At 40.6% G+C, this 24,523-nt stretch overlaps 2 protein-coding genes across 4 annotated transcripts in view; both read right to left on the bottom strand.

Annotated features, from left to right (window-relative positions):
• Positions 1-24,523, bottom strand: part of CALN1 (calneuron 1) — a 692,151-nt gene that overhangs the window by 475,998 nt on the left and 191,630 nt on the right. The gene's annotated exons all lie outside the window — the stretch shown is intronic.
• Positions 19,671-20,882, bottom strand: LOC103114032 (mitochondrial fission factor-like). Its single transcript, XM_007523652.3, has 2 exons — positions 20,578-20,882; positions 19,671-20,490 (listed from the first exon to the last, which is right to left on the bottom strand). Exon 2 carries the CDS (start codon positions 20,448-20,450, stop codon positions 19,734-19,736), a length of 717 nt encoding a protein of 238 aa, XP_007523714.2. The 5' UTR covers positions 20,451-20,490; positions 20,578-20,882; the 3' UTR covers positions 19,671-19,733.

A 24,523-nucleotide genomic window follows, 5' to 3' on the forward strand; every position in this document is an offset into this window, starting at 1 on the left:
TAGATTATGAAAATATAAAAGGAAAATAATGAAGAAATTAAAAACATAAATTGTTAGAGCTGGTTTTCTAAATCAAAAGCAATAAAGGAGACAAATCTCTGACAAGTTTATTAAAACAAGTAGAGAATGCATAAATAAATACATTCAAATATATGAGAATTCCATGTTCAACTACACTAATAAATTGAAAATATGGCTTAAATTAGTGATTTTTCTCTCAAAAAAAAAAATTTGATTGTATTGAAAATATGGTCATAACATTTTGTTACATAGTCATTTAAAGGTCTGGTTCTAGGTTGGATGTATTCCCATGTTTTATTCTAATGTCTATGATAACTAGATAAAGACACAGATTCAAATGGAACAAAAATGTCATTGGCAGTATTTACTAAATTACAATATTCATTTTCAATTCTACCAGACAAACTTGCCAAGATTTTTGCTGATATTTGGCTGGTAAAGTTTCATCTTCCCACTATTACCTGACCAAGAAAAAGTGGATGCATTTTCATATTTTTTAACAAATCAGTCTAAAGCACACATGATCTCTTCATTTTGAAGACTCAAATAGTTGACAACATTCTGTTTTTAGATTTCTTGACTTCATAGATGTGAAGCTTATAGACTCACATCACTTTTTTAGCAACAAAATCATATCATGGTTGAACCATTTCCCTAACAATCATTTAAAAAAATACTTTCTGTAGCAGTCTCCTCTAAAAAGCAGTGATTTCCTCAACTTTTGTTAAGATATCATCCCCAAATATGCACAGCAGATATCCTGCCATCGCAGGAAAGAGAGGCAAATGTGGATCATTTCCCTGTTAATGACAGGTACATGTAAGACTCTTCTGTGCACTTGACACCTCTCTTAAGAACTCTGGTCTTCAACAGGCCACATGCTTACATGGGGTTTAAAAGCCATTGGAAATTATTTCAAAGGTTTAGTTATTAGAGTAAATACAGATGTACATTGTAAGGAATCTTTGTGTGTGTGTGTGTGTGTGTGTGTGTGTGTGTGTTTAGCTTGTATTAACTACATTTTGGTCCAATGTGATGGGCTTGTCAGTGTTTTAAGTGATAAAAGGCTGATGAAGGTCTCCTTGGAGAGCACAAGAAATGACAACTCAGTCGCTGTCCTGAAGTGCACTTGGACTTGAGTAATAAGCACTATCCAAAATCCAGGGCTTTCTGGCAGGCATCTTTTCAAGCCTCTTGCCTGTTATCTGTACATTAGACCAATTAAAGCAAGTTAATATGATTTGTAAGCCCCCTTAGATGAACACCTGTGTTCCAAGGCACAGGAATAAAGGGAATGAGCTAGGCCCAACTTTCAAATATCTCCAGAAGGCCACTGTCCCTGAATACATGACAGTTGTCACAGTGGACTGGCAGCATGTGGGTAATGAGGGCATCTCTACAGAGAACGCTAGTCACGTGTGTATGTCCCCTCCTGAAAACCACAGTTATTAAAATGAGAAAAAAATATATGATGCCCATTACTTCTACTATTTAATCACTATCCTAGACATTTTGCTTACTGCAATAAGTAAGACATGAAGAGAAATAACTATGGTAGGGAGTCGGACGGTAGCACAGCGGGTAAAGCGCACGTGGCCAGCATTAAGGATCCTGGTTCGAGCCCCTGTCTCCCCACCTGCAGAGGAGTTGCTTCACAAGCAGTGAAGCAGGTCTGCAGGTTTCTGTCTTTCTCTCCCCGTCTTCCCCTCCTCTCTCCATTTCTGTCCTATCCAATGACGACGACATCAATAACTACAACAATAAAACAAGGGCAACAAAAAGGAATAAATATTTTTTAAAAAAGAATGAAAAAAAGAGACTATGGTAAAAGAGTAGACCAAGGGGGGGGGGGGAAGTCAATCAAAAACCTACAGTGAAATATTTGTAAATATTTAACTTATCTTTCATAAAGTGCATTCAAAGTTGAAACTTAAGTAATGAAATTACTAAGGGAAAGATTAATAATCATGCCAACTTAAAAATGTAAAAATCTGAACAGTATAAACAGCATAAGTACAATTAATAAACAAAAAATACAAAAAGAACATGCACAGACAATTCACACAACTGGCAAGACAAAAACAACCAAGTATATGAATATAATAGCTGCTCTCATGAGTAACCAAACAAATACAATTTTAAAATGATGCTGTTATCTGCTTTTTCAATGTGGGAAGGTTTTATTTGTTTTTGTTTTGAACATTTTAGTGAGGAAGTAATAGGACTAACAGAAGACAATTTGGAGATTATACTGTTAAAATCTAAAAAGAAAAAAAATGGTTCTCAACCCTCAACCTAACCACTAACCCTAATGTTTGAATTTTTGAACTCATTTTTGAACTCAATTCTGAAGGATGGCCAAGGAAAGTAAGCTGCTGAGCAAAAGCCCTTCCTCCACTGTGCGGGAGTGACCTGCTCACCTCCTCAAACCCTCCTTGCCAACTGGTCCCACATTTCCAAAGCTGTGCAGCCATTTCTCTCATACAGGGGATAGTGTTGAGAGGAAAACTACCTCTTACTGGCATATTTCCTTCATAAAAGTTAGAAATGCTGATGGCCAAATGAGGATCAAGAACACCAGAGAAAGACCACTAACCAAAGCACAGGCCAGGAAAGGTAACCCCAGAGGAAATCTAGGTGAGTCAGAGAAGAGAAGATACCCTTGGATAATTTAATGAAACATTTCAAGGAGTACTGAGAGGCTGCTTCAAAAAAATAAAAATAGAAAAGAGCAGTCTGAGATCTAAATTTCAGGGAAGTTATAATTCTGATTAGAAAAACAAATCAGGTGGTGGTGCACCTGGTTGAGAGCACATGTTACAAAGTGCAAGAACCCGGGTTCAAGCCCCCTGAAGGGGGAAAGCTGTTCAAGTGGTAAAGCAATGCTACAGGTGTCTCTCTGTTTCTCTCTCTCTCTAACCCCTTCTCCCCTCTTAATTTCTAACTGTCTCTATCCAATAAATAAAGATAATTTTAAAAATTTTAAAAATAAAGGAAAACAAATCAGGAGCTGGATGGTTGCACAAGGTTCAAGGCCCTGATCCCCATCTGTGGCAGGGGCAGCTTCACAAATGGTGAAGCAGTGTTACAGGTATCTCTCTTGCCTCTATCTCCTCCTCCCCTTCCATTATCTCTCTAGCCTTTTATATTAAAATAATAATAATAATAAAACTTAAAGAATTTTTAAAAAGAAAAACATATCAATAGTAGGACCACAAATATAAAAATTGAAATAGAAAATATGGGAAAATTTCATTAACCAGCAAGAAAGATTAATGCAGAAGGGTCATGCCTATCTACTACACATTTCAGAATGAGAGAGCAAAAGACATGGAGAAGTAACAGAAAAAAGAAAAAAAAAAATCCAAAGCAGATTATATGAGGCTTCAGAGTGAAAAGCCTTGCCAAATATCAAGAACCTGATTAATAGTCTAAAATCATATAAAGGTAGCACTGACAGCTTTCAGAGGAAAGAACAAAATCTCTAATGAGAATACTTCCATGAAACACACTAGCAACACTAGTCACCCAGTAAGATTGGAGCCAGTTAACTTACAAGGAATGACTTGCTCATAAGAAACTTAATTTACATCCAATCAAAATCCAATTGAGACAGAGGGTTAGAAAATTAAGAGTTGGGCTCTCCCTGATCAACTAGGAATACCAAAGGAGACCACCTGGGATGGAAACAAGACAGGACTAGAACGACTTCAGAAATCCACCAAATCACCGGTGAATGCAAACACATGTGGCTGGTGGAGAGAGAGAAGCCTAGGGAGAGATTAAGTGGCTGGTAACATTCCAGCAGTTTATCAGTTGAGACACCACCTCCAGTCTGTTTCACCAACAAGGGGAGAGCTGAAGGGAGGAGAGGACTCACCTGAGACTCATCAAGTGCAACTCTGAGTCTCCATTGCTACTGCCCTCAGAATCTGGAGCAGAGGCAGGGAAGCCCTGTGCTGACACTGGGGGACAGAGAACTAACCAGAAAACTCAGGAGAAGCTCTATACCTCAGTGGCATAGCGGTGAAGCTATGAAAGTCTCTTTGCATAACCACTCAATTATTTCTGCCCCACCCTGCTTTATCTCTTGGTCAGGAGTCAGTGATTAAGCTAAGAAGCCTACTTATATATTGGAATCCCTCAGGCTCCCACAGCCTACAGTCAAGAAAAAGAACAAAAGAAGCTTTTAAGCCACTGAGCTCCAACTCAGGGATTAAAATACTATTGAAATAACTATTAACTTCCACAACTGTGAACCCTTTCATTACCTTACTTAGACATAAGTCAATCCAGGTAATAGTGATAAGTAATTTGAAAAGTACTGAGAGAGGGACCTCATAACATAATATATAAAATGGTTAAACCAACAAGAAGAAATATTGGAGAAATCAACCAGGACAAGAGTCCAGCTAAAAGCCCCCCAAAGGGTGAAGCACAAAATAATGTCAACACCCAAATACTAGTTAAGGAAATAATCACAGGAGTGAGTAAAGAGTTTGAAAGAATTGTCATCAGAAATGCAGAAACAACAAATGAGACTCTGGAAGAAAACACTAATTATCTCAAGGTTATTAAAGAACTGAAAGCTGAAGTAGCTGAGCTAAGAACACAACTAGCTGAACAAGCTAACAGTATCAGAACAGGGTAACAAAAGAGATGAACTCCAGAAACAGTAGAGGGGAGAGAGAATAGAATCTTTGAGGCTGAAGAAAGAATTAGCAAGATCAAGGATGAATTAGAAACAACCAAAAAGGAAGTAAGAGATCTCAAAAAGAGATTAAGAGAGACTGAAAACAACAACAGAGACATATGGGATGACTTCAAAAGAAACAATACATGCATTATTGGCTTACCACAAGAAGAAAGAGAGGGAGAGAAAGAAAGCATTCTTCAGGCCATAATAGCTGAAAACCTCTCTAGTCTAGAAAACATCAAAGACATAAAGGTTCAAGAAGCCTAGAGGGTCCCAAACAGAATTAACTCAGACTTAAAGACACCAAGACACATCATATTTAGAATGAAAAGGAATAAGGATAAAGAAAGGATCCTGGGGAGTCGGGCGGTTAAGCAGCGGGTTAAGCGCAGATGGTGCAAAGCTCAAGAACCAGCCTAAGGATCCCGGTTCAAGCCCCGGCTCCCCACCTGCAGGGGAGTCACTTCACGAGTGGTGGAGCAGGTCTATCTTTCTCTCCCCTTGTCTTCCCCTTCTCTCTCCATTTCTCTCTGTCCTATGAAACAACAATGACATCATTCATAACTACAATGATAAAACAACAAGAGCAATAAAAGGGAATAAATAAAATTAAATATTAAAAAAAGAAAAGATCCTGAAGGTTGCAAGAGAAAAACAAAGAGTCACCTACAGAGGAAAACCCATAAGATTAGCAGCAGACTTCTCCACACAAACACTACAGGCCAGAAGAGAATGGAAAGATATCTATCAAGTACTCAATGAGAAAGGCTTTCAACCAAGAATACTGTATCCTGCTAGACTGTCATTCAGACTAGATGGAGGCACAAAAACTTTCTCAGACAAGGAATCAACTATCACCAAGCCTTCCCTGAAAGAAGTTCTGAAAGGTCTCCTATAAACAGTCAGACCACCATAAATAGGCTATCAGAACACTCTAAAAATCTACAAGAATGGAGTTAAAATATCTTCTATCTTTGATATCAATAAATGTCAGTGGCCTGAATTCACCTACTAAAAGACACAGAGTAGGAAGATGTGTGTAGTTGTACCCCTCTTATCCTGTGGTTTTTGTCAGTGTTTCTTTTTTATAAATAAATATTTTTTTAAAATCTCAAGAACAGTAAAATGGTGCTGTGGGCTGAGGCAGAGGGGAAGATGGCGGACTGAGAAGCTGCTAGCAGCGTGTGCTCTGATCACATCTGGAAATGGTAGGATTTTCTGCCTTTAGCAGGCCAATCAATAATTATAGTCACCAGAGAGGTGACTATAATTTAATTTGGGTTAAGAATTAGAGTAAAGGTGGCACAGACTAGCGGGTGGGCTGCGCCAGACTTCCCAGGCGGCGCCGGGCAAGGCGGGTGCACCGGGCATTGTCCTCCGCCCGGGAAGGCGGCTCCTCCGCCGGTTGCAGAGCGCTGCTGGGCGGCCGGCAGAGGACCCAGAGGGAGCACTATAGCTTGGGGGCTTTCTCTTGGGAGTCTCCAGGGACCACCGCAACCCTGAGGGCGGATCCAAAGACTTAAAAGTATAGCTCTCATTGGATCAAAGGACTTGGAGCTAGTTTTCATTTTCGAGAAATCCTTTAAAAAAGTCTGGAGGAGGGGGTTCCCGGAAGATGGCGGACTGAGAAGCTGCTAGCCGCTGAGCTCTGAACACATCCCCTGGAAACAAAAGGATTTTCTGCCTTTAGCAGGCCAGCCAATAAGGTGTCATAGCGGTGACAAGGAGATGACTATAACTTAATTTGGGTTAAGAATTAGAGTAGGGGAAAAAATTCTTTTTTCTTCCTTTTAATTTTCAAGCACACCTCCTCCTCACCCCCCACCCCCCACCACAAGCAATCCCTGGGGACCAGCTCCTAGCAGGAAGGATACCCCACACCACCAAACAGGGTGCTTTTTTGAATTCACTGATACACATTTGGGAAGTTCCTTGCACTGCTCTTTAATTACAACTCTTTTTCTTATCTTCTCCCTTTTCTCTCTCTTGTCTCTCTCTCTCTTTTTTTTTTCTTTTTTTTTAATCTTGTCATACACTTCTTCCTTCTTCTTTGCCTTTCTGAATTTTTGAATTACTTTGGGGAAGAAATCTGATGCAGAGTGGACTCTCTATGTGTGTATCTCTGCTCTAGTTCCCTTTCCCCTCTTGTTACCCCTAGAATATACGGTGGATAGTAGATTTGCATAACTGTCTATTCTTGCTATCCTCTCTTTTCACTTTCTTCACTAAGATTTGGTTACTATTTTTTCATGGACTGGATGAATTGTTTGGCTAACTGGTAACGATTAAACTACTTCAATACTTACTTCAGTTGCCACTGTAATTCCGGAGGTTGGTGAGTGCAATTGTCATAAAGGTATTTAGTACAGTGTTACTTGTACTCAAGACACAACAACTGAGGAACAAAGGAGCATAAAAAAAAAGAAGAAAGAAACACATAAATAAAAAAATGGGTAGATCAAAAACAAATAAAACTGCTACTCCAATGAATGAAGACAAGAGCCCAGAAGAAACTACAAATCAGCCAGAAGTAACCATAGATAAGAAAAGTATGTAAGCAATAATAAACTTATTAATCACAGAAATGAAAACAACATTGGAGGAAAGGAATGGCAGTATTAGGGAAACAACAGTTGAGACCCCCAAGGAAAATACTGATTATCTTGAGGCAATTAGAGAACTGAAAGCTGAAATAGCTGTAATGAAGAAAGAAGCTGAGGCAAGGGAAAGCAGACTAACAGAAGCAGAAAACAGAATTAGTCACACAGAGGATGAGTTAGAGAAAACAAAGAAAGAGGTGAAAGAGCTTAAAAAGAGATTGAGAGACACTGAAAACAACAACAGAGACATATGGGATGATCTCAAAAGAAGTAACATTCGTACAATTGGCCTGCCAGAGGAAGAAAGAGAGGAAGAAACATTCTAGAGGAAATAATACAAGAAAACTTCCCAGACCTGAATAACAGAAAGGATATCAAGGTTCAAGAGGCCCAGAGAGTACCAAACAGAATCAACCCAGACCTGAAGACACCAAGACACATCATAGTCACAATGAGAAGAAGTAAGGATAAAGAAAGGATCCTAAAGGCTGCAAGAGAGAAACAAAAAGTCACATACAAGGGAAAACCCATAAGTGCAGACTTCTCCACTCAAACTCTAAAAGCCAGAAGGGAGTGGCAAGATATCTATCGAGCCCTGAATGAAAAAGGGCTTCAACCAAGGATAATATATCCTTCTAGACTTTCATTCAAACTAGATGGAGGGATCAAAACCTTCTTAGATAAACAACAGTTAAAGGAGGAAACCATCACCAAGCCGGCCCTGAAAGAGGTACTAAAAGACCTCTTATAAACAAGAACATCACTATAATACTTGCAATATATCAGAGCAAACAAATTCTTTTTTAGAACAATGGCACTACAATACATTAAATCCATAATATCAATAAATGTCAATGGCTTAAACTCACCCATCAAAAGGCACAGGGTGGGGGGATGGATCAGAAAACATAACCCAACCATATGCTGCTTGAAAGAATCCTATCTGTCACAACAAGATAAACAAAGACTTAAAGTGAAAGGATGGAAAACTATCATACAGGCTAACGGACCACAGAAAAGGGCAGGAACAGCCATTCTCATCTCAGACATGATAGATTTTAAATTAAATAAAGTAATAAAAGATAGGCAAGGACATTACATAATGATTAGAGGATCAATCAGCCAAGAAGACTTAACAATTATTAACATCTATGCACCCAACGAGGGACCATCTAAATACATTAAGCATCTACTGAAAGAATTTCAAAAATACATCAATAGTAATACAATAATAGTGGGAGACTTCAATACCCCACTCACACACTTAGACAGATCAACAAAGCAGAGAACCAATAAAGATACAAGAGAATTGAATGAAGAGATCGACAGACTAGACCTCTTGGACATTTTCAGACTACGCCACCCCAAAAAACTAGAATACACCTTCTTTTCAAATCCACATAACACATACTCAAGGATAGACCTCATGTTAGGCCACAAAGACAGCATCAATAAATTCAAGAGCATTGAAATCATCCCAAGTATCTTCTCAGACCACAGTGGAATAAAACTAACATTTAACAACAAATGGAAAATTATTAAAAGACACAGAATTTGGAAACTAAACAACATGCTCCTTAAGAACCACTGGGTCAGAGACTCACTCAAGCAGGAAATTCAAATGTTCCTGGAAACTAATGAAAATGAAGACACAACCTATCAAAATATTTGGGACACAGCTAAAGCAGTTCTGAGAGGGAAACTTATAGCCATACAATCACATATTAAACACCAAGAAGAAGCTCAAATGAACGACCTTACTGCACACCTCAAGGACTTAGAGGAAGAGGAACAAAGGAACCCTAAAACAACCAGAAGGACAGAAATCACTAAAGTTAGAGCAGAAATAAACAACATCGAAAATAAAAGAACCATACAAAAGATCAATGAAGCCAAATGTTGGTTCTTTGAAAGATTAAACAAAATTGACAAACCCCTATCCAGACTCACCAAACAAAAAAGAAAGAAGACTCAAATTAATAGAATTGTAAACGATGCAGGAGATATCACAACTGACACCACAGAAATCCAGAGAATCCTGCGAAACTTCTATAAAGAACTATATGCCACCAAGCTAGAGAATCTGGAAGTTATGGAACAATTCCTAGAAACCTATGCACTTCCAAAACTGAACCAAGAAGAACTACAAAATCTAATTGCACCAATCACAGACAAAGAAATTGAAACCGTTATTAAGAATCTCCCCAACAACAAAAGTCCGGGACCAGATGGCTCCACAAACGAATTCTACAAAACTTCCAGGAAACAGTTAATACCCATACTTCTTAAGCTATTCCATAAGATTGAAGAAACAGGAATACTCCCTTCCACCTTTTATGAAGCCAACATCACTCTGATACCAAAAGCTGATAGGGACAGAACAAAAAAGGAAAAATACAGACCAATATCTCTGATGAACATAGATGCCAAAATATTAAACAAGATCTTGGCCAACCGGATACAGCAACACATCAAAAAGATTGTTCATCATGACCAAGTGGGATTCATCCCAGGAATGCAAGGCTGGTTCAACATCCGTAAGTCAATCAATGTCATTCACCATATCAATAAAAGCAAAGCCAAAAACCACATGATTATCTCAATAGATGCAGAGAAAGCCTTTGACAAAATCCAACACCCATTCATGCTCAAAACTCTACAAAAAATGGGAATAGATGGGAAATTCCTCAAGATAGTGGAGTCTATATATAGCAAACCTACAGCCAACATCATACTCAATGGACAGAAGCTGAAAGCATTCCCCCTCAGATCGGGGACTAGACAGGGCTGTCCACTGTCACCGTTACTCTTCAACATAGTATTGGAAGTTCTTGCCATAGCAATCAGGCAAGAGAAAGAAATCAAAGGAATACAGATTGGAAGGGAAGAAGTCAAGCTCTCACTATTTGCAGATGATATGATAGTATACATAGAAAGACCTAAAGAATCCAGTAGAAAATTACTGGAAGTTGTTAGGCAATATAGCAAGGTATAAGGCTACAAAATCAATGTACAAAAATCAGTGGCATTTCTTTATGCGAACACTAAATCTGAAGAAGAAGACATCCAAAAATCACTCCCATTTACTGTTTCAGCAAAATCAATCAAACACCTAGGAATAAAGTTGACCAAAGAAGTGAAAGACTTGTATGCTGAAAACTATGAGTCGCTACTCAAGGAAATAGAAACTGATACCAAGAAATGGAAAGATATCCCATGCTCATGGGTTGGAAGAATAAATATCATCAAAATGAATATTCTCCCCAGAGCCATATACAAATTTAATGCAATACCCATCAAAGTTCCACCAAGCTTCTTTAAGAGAATAGAACAAACACTACAATTATTTATCTGGAACCTGAAAACACCTAGAATTGCCAAAACCATCTTGAGGAAAAGAAAGAGAAATGGAGGCATCACACTCCCAGACCTTAAACTATATTATAAAGCCATCATCATCAAAATAGCATGGTACTGGAACAAAAATAGGCACACAGACCAGTAGAACAGAATTGAAAGCCCAGAAGTAAATCCTAACACCTATGGGCATCTAATCTTTGATAAGGGGGCCCAAAGGATTAAATGGAAAACGGAGGCTCTCTTCAATGAATGGTGCTGGGAAAACTGGGTTGAAACATGCAGAAGAATGAAATTGAACCACTTTATCTCACCAAAAATGAAAATCAACTCCAAATGGATCAAAGACCTAGATGTCAGATCAGAAACAATCAAATACTTAGAGGAAAACATTGGTAAAACACTTTCCCACCTACACCTCAAGGACATCTTTGATGAATCAAACCCAATTGCAAGGAAGACTAAAGCAGAAACAAACCAATGGGACTACATCAAATTGAAAAGCTTCTGCACATCCAAAGAATCTATTAAACCAACAGAGAGACCCCTCACAGAATGGGAGAAGATCTTCACATGCCAGACATCAGACAAGAAACTAATCACCAAAATATATAAAGAGCTCAGCAAACTTAGCACCAAAAAAGCAAATGACCCCATCCATAAATGGGCAGAGGATATGAACAAAACATTCACCTCAGAGGAGATCCAAAAGGCTAACAAACATACGAAAAACTGCTCTAGGTCACTGATTGTCAGAGAAATGCAAATTAAGACAACACTAAGATACCACCTCACTCCTGTAAGAATGGCATACATCAAAAAGGACAGCAGCAACAAATGCTGGAGAGGATGTGGGGACAGAGGAACCCTTTTACATTGCTGGTGGGAATGTAAATTGGTACAGCCTCTGTGGAGAGTAGTCTGGAAAACTCTCAGAAGGCTAGACATGGATCTTCCATATGATCCAGTAATTCCTCTCCTGGGGTTATACCCCAAGGACTCCATAACACCCAACCAAAAAGAGGTGTGCACTCCTATGTTCATAGCAGCACAATTCATAATAGCTAAAACCTGGAAGCAACCCAGGTGCCCAACAACAGATGAGTGGCTGAGAAAGCTGTGGTATATATACACAATGGAATGCTATGCAGCTATCAAAAACAATGAACCCACCTTCTCTGACCCATCTTGGACAGAGCTAGAAGGAATTATGTTAAGTGAACTAAGTCAGAAAGATAAAGATGAGTATGGGAAGATCCCACTCATCAACAGAAGTTGATTAAGATCTGAAAGGGAAACTAAAAGCAGGACCTGATCAAATTGTAAGTAGGGCACCAAAGTAAAAACCCAGTGGTGAGGTGTAGACATGTAGCTTCCTGGGCCAGTGGGGGGTGGGAGTGGCAGGGAGGGATGAGTCACAGTCCTTTGGTGGTGGGAATGGTGTTTATGTACACTCCTAGCAAAATGTAGACATATAAATCAGTAGTTAATATGAGAGGGGGAAAATCAATTGTATGTCTCAAAGTTTCTCAAAACACAAACTGAATCCTTTTAATATATAGGCTGTGTATTTGATATGCGGACTCTCTCAAAAGCCTAGACCAAGTAGATTAGAAGCATCCAATAGCACAGCTATATACAAGATACTGGATACTGTACAGGAAACCATAACAAAAGGACTTTTCAAAGTTAATCCAATTACCAAATAATGTGATGATAACATTAACTATCGATTGTCTTTTTGAACCCTAAGACAGCAGGAACCTCACATCTCCACTATAGAGCCCTTACTTCCCCCAGTCCTGGAACCCTTGGATAGGGCCCACTTTCCCGTATGCATCTTCCAATCCAAACCAAATAATATTGCATCCGCCGATCACAACCTAACCAATGCAACGATTGCCTCCTCAACATGCTTTACCTCAGACTGTATCCAGAGACTTCACGTGTGGAATGACAACCCTTCAGCTTCATTACTCAGGTGAGACCTTTCCTTTTATAGTACACTCTAATTTCATCTCAGGTAGTTCACTTTCTAACAAAGTCCCATAATCTAGATATACACCAGTTTCTGTGAGAGAGAGCTTATGTGCACACGTATCCATAAACTACTGCAAAATATATACCTGAAAGCAGTAGTACACTAGAGTTTGCAGTGAGTACCTCCCTAACACTTCCTCTCCACTATTCCAAGCTTGGGATCCATGATTGCTCAACAAATTGTTTGGCTTCGTATGTTAACTCTCTTTTCAATCACCAGGTTCCAGATGCCACCAGGATGCTGGCCAGGCTTCCCTGGATTGAAGACCCCACCAATATGTCCTGGAGCTCAGCTTCCCCAGAGACACACCTTACTAGGGAAAGAGAGAGGCAGACTGGGAGTATGGACTGACCAGTCAACGCCCATGTTCAGCAGGGAAGCAATTACAGAAGCCAGACCTTCTACCTTCTGCAACCCTCAACGACCCTGGGTCCATGCTCCCAGAGGGTTAGAGAATGGGAAAGCTATCATGGAAGGGGGTGGGTTATGGAGATTGGGTGGTGGGAATTGTGTGGAGTTGTACCCCTCCTACCTTATGTTTTTGTTCATTAATCCTTTCTTAAATAAAAAATTAAAAAAAATAAAAAATAATAAATAAATAGGCTGAGAAAAAAATGGTGCTGTGGGATTTCTTCCTTCTATCTTCTTCTATCTGAAATAAGGGAAAAATAAAGAGTTCAGGGAGCCATGGAATTGCACAAACACAGCTTTTCAAAAATAAACAAACAACATGATTTATTAAACACACTTCCTTTGGTATGATTTCATCCATCAAAGCATTTAAAATTACAAATAGTTAAAAAAATAGATTTAGCTGATGGTGACTCTTCCTTTCTATTTATATCCTTTTGTATGTTTTTTATCTCCTATTCCCGTATTACCTTTATAACATCAGGCCACAAAATAATATGTAGAACATAATCATAGTTATAAGATAACTTAGCCACAGAGATATTCATATACATATGTATATATTCATGAACAGATCCATATGTACATATGTTCATGAAGATATGCTGAGAGGAAATGAATCATCATGTAAACCCTAGCTCTTGCTGGTTGACATATTTACTGTAATTGTGTTCTTACCTGTTTGAACTCTTGACACAGTATCATGGCTCAATTTCAGTTTTATAGCTAGAAAGACACAAATGTAATTTCATATTTCCCTGAAAGGGGGAAAGGAGGTAACCAGAAGGCAGGAGACAATATATGCCCACAACTGAGGCCTCAAAAGATGCCTTGACTGGAGTACACTACAGACCACTATTAGCAACAAGCTATGTCAAGCACATCAGATGTATTTCTTTCTCTACCAACCCTAACCTTCAGTGGAATTTCCACGGAGGTGCGCCTGCAGGTAACTAGGTGAACACACCTGCTGGAAGGAACTCTACCCCCCTATCCAGAATGCTAAAATTTGGCTGGCAACAGAGAGGCTTATGGCAGGTGACTTTGACTTGTTCTTCCTGAAAATAATTACACAGAAAGTTCAGTTGCTTTTTAATGCTCCTCCTTTAGGCTATTATTATAATCTATTTTAATCAGTCAATCAAATGTGGAAGAATTCAGTTCTCATAAATTTCTATGTATATTCCTTTGAGATCCTCACATAACAATATCCTAACATTCAGCTACTTCTGAGCTTTCAGATATCAGTATCAAACACAGAGCTCTAGACACCTTTCAGAAAAGGGTTGGGGGGATCCTGTTGGCTAAGTCAGGACCCCCTACCCAGACAGAGAGGGAAGCAGAGATGGGTGGATCTGTGTGAAGCAGCTGCACATGGTCCCCAGCCTTACCACAGACTCCCTAGAATAGCATGTTATTTCTTCAGTAGCTGCTTAGTCTGCTCAGCTGCCATAACGAACCAAACATCACAGACTATGCAATTTAAACAACACATATTCATTTTCTCAGTTACAGAAATTCAAAGTTCAAGGTGTTGGCATGACTGTTTCTGGCTTTCTGCTTTGTAGAAAGCTATCATCTTCTGACTGGCTCCTCAAGTGATGGGGAGAAAGAAAACAAGCCAGCTCTCTATTGCCTGTAAACCCATCAGGACACTAATCCCACCAGGAAAGGCCTTTCTCATAACTTTAACTAAACACAATATTCTTCCAAAGGCCCCAACTCCAAATATTACCACAAGGTGGACAGGGTACCCACATGTAAATTTGGGAAGGGAGCCAATGTCATATCCACATGTTAAGTTGAGAAAATTTGGTTGAAGGACATGAAATCAGGCAGGAATTTAAAGTCTGCTGCTCCTTGCTTTGGGGTTTATTTGTTTGCCTGTTTGTTTGTCTTCTTGCTTGCTTGCTTGCTTGCTTGCTTGTTTGCTTTAACATGAGTTCTCCCTAGCTTACCTAGGAGAAGCTATAATAGATTCATAAAGAAAGCAGAGCCCTTCCCCACCAAGTTACCCTCACTTATACCAATTCATATAAAATGAAAAGCATGTAAATTAGATTCACTCAAGTCACTGTTTATATGGAAAGTGGTTTGGAATTGACTTATTATTGGAGTTGACATCATAATTCTTTTTGGAAATAAGCACTGAGAACAAGGGTTCTTTTTGGTTTTTTGTTTGTTTTTGGTTCCTCCTCCTCCTCCTCCTCCTCCTCTTCCTCCCTCCTCCTCCCTTTAAATTCCTTCTTATTCTACCATAGAACTGAGTGAGTCAGGCCTGAGGAATGTTGACGTTGATCTGGCCACAAGAAGTCATTTATTTGAGTAACTGGGACTTGAAGCATGAGTGTGGTGTAATGCAGAGAGGCACTGCAATCCTCAAAAATGGAGCTTGGTCATTTCTATCAGTAACAACACAATAGACCCCTTTGTGGGCCCCCATAGGACCTTGCCTTCAACTTGGATCAACAATGGCAGTGAATGTTCCATCCTCTGAAGGGAGGCTGGACAATATACTGTATGCTATACCTGAGGAAGATGGGTTGATACTGGGGCAGCTTGGAACATTCCTACTTATGACCACAGAATGTGAGCTCAGGGATGCAGAGGTCATATAGGATCCTAAGCTGAATATGGGCCCAAAACCACATCAAATCGATGGGGTTTACAATCAACAATATTTATAAACCTTTCCCATATTTGGGAGCTACTCTTTTTCCTGATCCAGCTTTCTGGTCCTTTTGCCAGCCATGACATCATCTCCCCCAGACAATAACTAGGATCCACCTGCATATTAGATTTCAGGATCAGGCAAAAAAAACAAAACAAAAAAACAGTAGTATAGCCACAGGCCCTTCAGAATATAACTAAAATATGCCTACTAGCTATCTACAAAACAGAGATTCCCCACCCCCAACTCTTCAGCTGCAATATTCTAGCCTTTAGGTTCATGATTGGTCAACAATTTGTTTGGCTTTGTATGTTAACTCTCTTTTCAACCACCAGGTTCCAGATGCTAGCATGATTCTGACCAGACTTCCCTGGACAGACAACCCCACCAATATGTCCTGGAGCTCCACTTCCCCAGAGCCCTTCCTCACTAGGGAAAAAGAAAGACAGGCTGGGAGTATGGATCAACCTGTCAATGCCCATGTTCAGTGGGGCAGCAATTATAGAAGCCAGACTTTCAACCTTCTGAATCCCATGGTGACCTTGGGTCCACACTCCCAGAGGGATAAAGAATAAGAAAGCTACCAGGGAACGGGATGGGACGTGAAGTTCTGGTGGTGGGAACTGTGTGAAGTTGTACCCCTCCTATCCTATGGTTTAGTCAGTGTTTCCTTTTTATAAATAAAAAAATAAAAAATAATAGGAAAGCTATCAGGGGAGGGGATAGGATATGGGGTTCTGATGGGGGGAATTGTGTGGAGTTGTATCCCTCTTACCCTATGGTTTTACCAATGTTTCCCTTTTATAAATAATTTTTTTTTAAAAAATGGAGTTTGAAGGAATCATATTAAGTGAGATAAGCCAAAAACAGATGGTTGAATAACAGATCATATCACCCATAGAAACTTAAGAAACAACACCAGAAAGGGAAAATACAAATTAAAACTAGACTGGGTTTGGTGTATTGTATGTACCACAGCACAGGGCTATGGGGAAGGGGATAGGGAGTGGGCTAGGGAACTCTGCAGCCCTGGTGCATAGAGGTGGAGAGGGACCTAGGCTGAGGATAACTGTATTGCAGATACAAATCAAGGGGAGATGAAAAATAATATCCAGGTGCAAACAACTATAATGTAAACCCTAACTCTCAATAATATGACTTTTAAAAAAGTTTGGGGCAGGGATAGATATTACCATGGTTATGTAAACAGACTCTCATGACTGAGGCTCTGATGTCCCAGGTACAATTGCCAGAACCACCATAAACCAGAGCTGAACAATACCCTGGAAAAAAAAAAAAGTGAAAAAGTTCAGATTGCTCGGTATGAGTCCTGGAGGTAATATCCAGATCATTTAACAGCCTGGGAACTGACTGTGATCAGGCTGGAGGCAGGCAGCCTAGATAAGCATCCAGACCAAGTGGCAAGGGGAGCTAGCACTGAGTACAGACAGAGCTATCACCTGCAGGCTGGACACTACTGTCCCACAGAGTACCACATGAGGACAATAAGTGGCATCAGGAAAGTCACCAACAGGACACAAGGTCATCCGACAGCTGGACAGAGGACAGTGACTGTAGAGAGTCAGTCACCTTGGGGACAGCTGCTGGAAAGAGGAGGGTCCCAGCTAAAAGAAGAAGCAAATGGCAGAAACCAAAAATAAGCACAAGCTAAGATGCTAAGTTCACCAGGAGGACATCCCATGTGGCTTCTCAGTCACTCGCTAACCTTCACAAAGACGCTGTAATAGAGTCGAATCTGCTCAAAGAAATGAAAAGTTTTTCTATGCTCCAGGGATATAAAAGGCAAATTATCAGGACTGAGAGCAATTAGAGCACATATCTTCTATGTGTGAGACCTTGGTCTGATCCCCAACCTATGACAACACCAGGGACTAAAATGGGCAAACCTCCAAGGATGGCGGGGTTGTAGTTTGGGGTCTCTCCCTTCCTGCTCTCACTTTTTTTTTTTTAAGTAAAAGCAACAACAGAGGCCAGATGATGGTATACCCAATTGAGCTCACATGTTACCATGCACAAAGACCTGGGCTCAGCCCCTAGTCTCCTCCTGCAGGGGATAGCTTTGTGATCAATAAAGTAGTGTTGCAGGTGTCCTTTCCTCTATCTGGTTCTCCCTCTCAATTTCTCTCTGTCAAGTAAGAGAAAGGGAGGGAATCACCATCTTCCCAGACAATATTTTTAGTCCACCTGTAGGTTAGCTAACAGGCTCCAACCAAAATTACCAGTCATGAGCCACTAGGAACATACCTAAAGTAGATTTTCCTAGCTTCTATCCACCCTAAAATCCCTATTTTTGTCTACTCTATTCCTACTTTATGGTTCCTATTTATTAAATACTTTGTCCTGCTTTATATCTTACTGCACTTCAGTCACCAAGTTGCAAATGCTACTATGATTTCATCCCACACTCCCTAAGCAGATGACCTCACCAGTGTGTCCTGGAACATCACCTCCAGAAATCCCTACCTCAGTAGGGGAAGAGAGAAACAGGTTGGGGGTATAGATTGACCTGCCAATGCCCATGTCCAACAGAGAAGCAATTACAGAAGCCAGACCTTCCATCTTCAGCACCCCACAAAGAATTTTGATCCATATTCCTAGAGAGGTAAATGTTAGGAGATGACCAGAGGGCTCTGAACTCCAATTTCATCCATCAGGACCCAGAGGGGGAAGAAAAAACAAATAATCTACCTGTGAAAGTTTATAAATTAGAAAACTATTACCTTGGCAGTAATAAGATTAAATTTATCTACAAATTTATTTTAAAAATATAAGAAACAAAAAGAAAGGGGGAGAAATGGTTGCCAGAATTGGCAGATGCATTGTACAGGCACCAAGCCCCAGCAATAACCCTGGTGGCATTAAATATATGTGTGTATGTATATGTATATATATATGTATATGTATATATATGTATACATATAAAAAAAAATAAGGGAATAGCATTTCACAAAGCACAAGTGTACTCTGAGCTCCTTGTATGCAACATTCCCCCAACACTAAACCCAGTATCAGGCATAAAAGGGAATTATACAACAAGTTTGTCCTTCTAAGATTAGACAAGATCATGCATGATGGTGGTATGGCTGCAGACAAATTTATCCTTCTAAACCACCATGACAGAGGAAAGAAGACAGCCTCTACTCTGGAATAACTATTCTTCTTTTTTTTTTTTTTTAGTTGACAGTTTATTAAATACACTACATTTGTACCTTATTTTGTAGGTTTTTTTTTTATCATCCACAGACTTAGTAGAAATGTACTTTATAGAAAAACCATTTGCAAAACTAAAATAAAAATAATGCACATTTTACACACACACATTTGATATATGGCTGAAATCGTTAAGAATTATTTAATGAGGGTGATCAGGAAACATGGGGTGGCTTGATGTGATCAATCCTGACACCCGGCCATGACTGCAGTAGAGCTGATGTGAGAATGTGGATGCAAACATGGCTATTAATAAAATTCTTTAGTCTAATTGTGTTTGAGAAATAGGACAAAAGAAATGTCATTGTCTTTCTTTGACACATTACTTCCTAAACCCATACTTTATGCACTTTCTCTTTTCACTTAGAGAGTCAGTTATGCAGACTGCTGAGGCAAAAATCAATTCCTTCAGAGAAAAAAACAAAAAACAAAAAAACTACATTCTATTTACAAAACATGCAAAGGGAGCATTCTGAGTAGGTGTTCCAGCACAACTGGTGAAGTGAATACAGCTGAGTGAGGATGTGTCTGTCTGTCTTTCTGCAAATATAAGTCCTGCCCCCACCTTACGGGGCAGGAGGGTGTGTACATTTTCAGGGCATGGACTATAAAACGGCATACAACGCAAAGACAGAAATAAAGAAGTTTGCAAATTCTTTATATTTCCAGCTGTTGAGACAATAGTTTTGAGAGCTGAGGTTATCTCTAGCGGCGAAACCAGAGCCAGCTATTAAGCAGCCAGAATGCTACAGTAATTGAATACATAACCATTTCTCTTTTAGCGCATTCTTTGTTCTCCTCTTCTAGAAGTTGTAGCCGTCTATTTAGCTTGATTATCTGTCGTCGTAAAGATGCTGCATCTACCACAGTCATGTCATCTGACGTTCCTTCAAGCATTGTGTCTAGATTTGAAATGCCATACCTGACGTTGTCATGATGTGGATTAGAAGTGGCGGCAGCAGACCCACCACGCAACACAGGTATGGAGTCAGTTCTGACCAGCTGTCCGTTTTGGCAAACAGCATTTTCACTCATAGAGCGCTCTCTTTTTAGCCTGCCAACTGCACGGATTTCTTCATTTTGAGGGGTTGGAGTGGGTCTTTCTAAATCCAGAAAATCTAGCGGTCTTTCACTTAGAGTAAGTACACGAGGTGGTGTTTTTAGTGCCAGAGGCTTAAAAGGAGTTGACTGAATAAGGTCAAGGTCTGCTGGTCTTGAAAATGGAATGTCTTCATTATTTCCTGCTACAACAATCCTCTCTGGAACTTGCATAATCACACTCCCGTTCGGGACTCCTTCTTGGAATCCTTGTTCCAGGTCAGCATTTGGTGGTGCTACCTTTAATTTTTCTGGGACTCTCATTCGCTGACTAATACCTTTGGTGTATTCCATTTCATACTGGATGCGACTAATTTCTGCCATTTCAGTAGCTGTGGGAGAAGGAAACGCTGCCCCACTCACACTTCCTAGTGGTGTGTCACTGCTTTTTCTTTTACTCATTTTTAATACAGTAAGTACACGTCTATAATAACTATGAAAATACTGCTACCCTGTAGTTCAGTTTACTTTGCACAACGCCCCTACTGATCTGAACTTTTTGTAGGTGTACATAACAACACGGACACTGCTTTTCCAGAAATGTGTACCAACTACTGCTTGCGACTTGGCACTATCTGCTTCTGGGCTTCATATTAAATCCTTTCTTGTTGCAAAGTGCACTGGCTGGATTTACAGTCACTTTTGTCCCCCTCGGCCCGCTGGAGGTCCCCGGCAAGGGCCGCCGCCCGCCGGCTCCCGGGGTGCTTGGGGGAGCGCTCTCACAGGCCGTTGGCCGAGCGCACGGAGGCGCCGAGGCAAAGCCGGAATGACTATTCTTCTACAATACATGTGAAGAAAAACACATCACCAAGACCAGTGGGGACAGAAAGACAAAACCTGAGAGCAAGAACTCTCATGGCAGGATAGTGATACTAGGAGCTTCCTGGAGACCTTGTACATATGGAATAAAATACTAAAAGAAAATTCCTGAGAAGTAGTCATGGATCAAAATGAGGACCACCTTTAGTGGGCTTGTGCTAAGTAACATCCCAGATCTACCGGATCTATTGGCCCCATTATACATATGAAGAAAAGCACAGGTATGTTCAATAATTGACCCCAAAAGCTACCACAGAGTTTGGAGTGGTAGAGCAGAAAGTCATACTTTAGCTGAGTTCCAGAGGCAACTAAGAGAGCTTATCCTGGTATGTTCAAAGATGCTATAATGCAAAATACTTGTTTATCCCAGAAATATATAGTGACTACTGACCCTATTCACCTTCCTGAAGTCATAGCATATGGTCAGATCTCTGCTTTTTAAAATGATTCTTCGGGCAAGGGTAGATGGCATAAAGTTATGTAAAGAGACTCCCAGGCCTGGGATTCCAAAGTTTCAGGTTCAGTCCCTGTACCACCATAAACCAAAGCTGAGCAGTGCTCTAGTAGAAAAAAAAAAAAAGTATCTTAAAACAAGTCTGTCTGCAAATCCAGTGTCTACTAAATCCAGTGTGAAGTCTGCAAGAGTCTGAGACATTCAGTAGTAGACCCCTCTCCTCAAGTAAGACAATTCTGGTTACAAAACAAGCCCCTCAGGTGTGCCAGGTATTACAGAACAGAAGGAAGGAAGGCAACTTTCATATAAGCAGCAAGCATAAGGACTCTAAGAACACAGGAGTAGTGATCTGACTGGAGAAAGGAGCCACCTTGAGGAGCCCTTGGCTAAGGACATCAGAGAAGTTGATGGATCATCAGTGACGGGCAGGAAAGAGCATGGAGAGGCAAAACAAGCTGGTCCCCCACTGTTTGCTGTCTTCTCCTGTCCCCCAGCCAGCCAGGAAAAGCAACCCTGGATAGCTTCCCACATTCCACTCCAAGCCAAAGGGGTACAAACGCCAATCTAATTTATTCATTTTTACTCCTCTCTCCTGAAGTGACCTTTCTTACCAGGTCCAGGATGATGTTCTCAGTTGGAATGAGGAACTTCACCTGAGCTTCCTGCATCAAGGCTTCCTGGGAGGGACAGCCACACACCCTCCAGACCATTTCATGAGGGAAGACAGTGCGCACATCCACAGGGGCACCTGATAACCCTTTTCCACAAGAGGCCCATTCCTACTCCACATGTCTTCCCCTTAATGTTATCACAGTGGTTCTTCCCAAGGTCTGGTTCAAAGACTCATTCAAAGAGGAATGCCATTAAATAGAGAAACCATCAAATGGATCAATATTCATGCCATAGGGGCCCATGGCCTATGCTGGCTCTGCTACCTCATAGCACTAAACAACAGGTCTAGTTTAGTCTTTTTGTTTTCTTTCTTCAATTCAGTGTGTGTGTGTGTGTGTGTGTGTGTGTGTAGCCAGAACCTTATGTGTGATTTCAACACTCCAAAGCTGCTTTTTCATTCAGATACAGAACAGAGAGAGAGAATGATAAAAGGAGAGACACCACAGCACCAGAGCTCTTTCCCCTGTGCCATGCATCCCCCATGTGATAGGAGGGCTCACAGCAGGCTAGGATGCTGGGAGCCCAGCATGTGGCCAGACACACACCTTAAGTTATCTTTCCATCAACACAATGGGAGTTAGAAGATACCTATCATTAAGCCATGGTAAGCAGTGATTGGGATTATCCAGAAAATACTGTGCTCAGAGCCTGGCACATACATAGTCAGCGGGACACCCAGCTCTGGGTACTCCTGGCACTGCCCAGTCCCTACAGCAACGGCCTTGGGCTGGATGTGCTAAATAGCATGCATGGATAGTAAAAGGTCTGGGTATGAGAGGGAGAGAAGAACCAAACAAATGTGGCTGGGGTGGCTGCAATGGTGCCATTAGACTGCCTCAAGGTAACAGGGGCTGGGAGGGTGTGGGGTGCTCTAGTGCATCTGACCCTGTCAGCACTGAAGCACAACAGAAGGGACCTGACTATAGTTTAGCCAATGGAGCATGTTTTGCCAGATGTGAAAATCCAGGTTCCAGACTGACACTACATCAGCACATTATGGCCATCACTGGGGGGTGGGAGTGGGGGGCTCCACAGATGATGAGGTGATGATGTGTTATCTCTCTATATATCTGAAATTAAAAGAATGTAAAAACTTGGCCTGTAAGCAGTGGAATCACATTTTACAAGGCCCTGACACTGAAACACACACACACACACACACACACACACACACACACACACACACACCAAGAATGTCAGAGTGTGAATTTTTTAAAGCAGCCAACAAAGAAAATGAAAATGGTGGGCCAGAGAAATAGCTCACTGCTTTGTCATGTGTGCAAGCCAAATTTGGAGGGAACGTCAATGCTGTGGCGTCTCTTTCTCTGAAAAATGAAAATAGCATGTGGAAAATTTAAAAACAGAGATAGAGAGGGGTGTGTGTGTGTGTGTGTGTGTGTGTATGTGCAATTTGTGCAGTATATAAGTGGCACTGCAAAGCCTGAACTATAAGGAAGATCTGGGGAAATAAGAAAAATCCCAGAGATATCCCTGAGAAAGCTATTTTAAAAAGGGGGCACAAGGGCAAAGGCAATGTGCCACTGCCTACCACATCCAGTTAGCAAGGGTTAGTGAAGTCTGTGACATACAGTTGACATCTGTTGATATGTGAGGACCAGCTGTCCCAAACTACAGGCTATAAGAATTGTGGCTCTGGGGGTCTGGTGATAGTGCAGTGGATTAGGTGCACATGGCACAAAGTGCAAGGACAGGCGTAGTGATCCCAGTTCAAGCCCCCAGCTCCCCACCTGCAGGGGAATCACTTCATAAGCAGTGAAGCAGGTCTGCAGGTGTCTGTCTTTCTCCCTCTGTCTTCCCCTCCTCTCTCGATTTCTCTCTGTCCTATCCAACAACAATGACAGCAACAATAACAACAATGATGACGATAAACAACAAGGGCAAAAAAATGGAAAAAAAATAGCCACCAGGAGCAGTGGATTTGCAGTGCAGGCACTGAGCCCATAAAAGATCACAATTATGTTTGAAAAAATGTTATTTTAAAATATAAGGAAGAATAAGGGAAATTTTGCCACTTGAGGATTTTAAGAGTTATAATCATTAAACCAGGATGGCACTAAAAAAAAATAATAAGATGGGATAGTGAGGGAGAACCAATAGATTAGATATTCAGCCCAAGTAAGCATGGCAATTAAAAATATAATAATAAAATTTGTCCATCCCAGGAGGTTCACAGCAGGTAGAACAAAAGACTTCAAACTTGAATGTTAAATCCCTAGCACTAAATATGCCAGAATGATGCCCTGATGTGTTCTTTTCTTCTCTCTCTCTCTCTCTCTCTCTCTCTCTCTCTCTCTCTCTCATAAATAGATCTTTTGCAAAAAGGATATAACAAAATTGGCATTATTCAGTCACTGGGAGGATTATTCAATAAACCTTTCTTTTAAAAAACTGAAATCCTTGAGGCCAGGTGGTGGTTGAACGCGCATGTTAC

The sequence above is a fragment of the Erinaceus europaeus genome, chromosome 15, assembly GCF_950295315.1.
Source record: "Erinaceus europaeus chromosome 15, mEriEur2.1, whole genome shotgun sequence".
NCBI classification, from domain to species: domain Eukaryota; kingdom Metazoa; phylum Chordata; class Mammalia; order Eulipotyphla; family Erinaceidae; genus Erinaceus; species Erinaceus europaeus.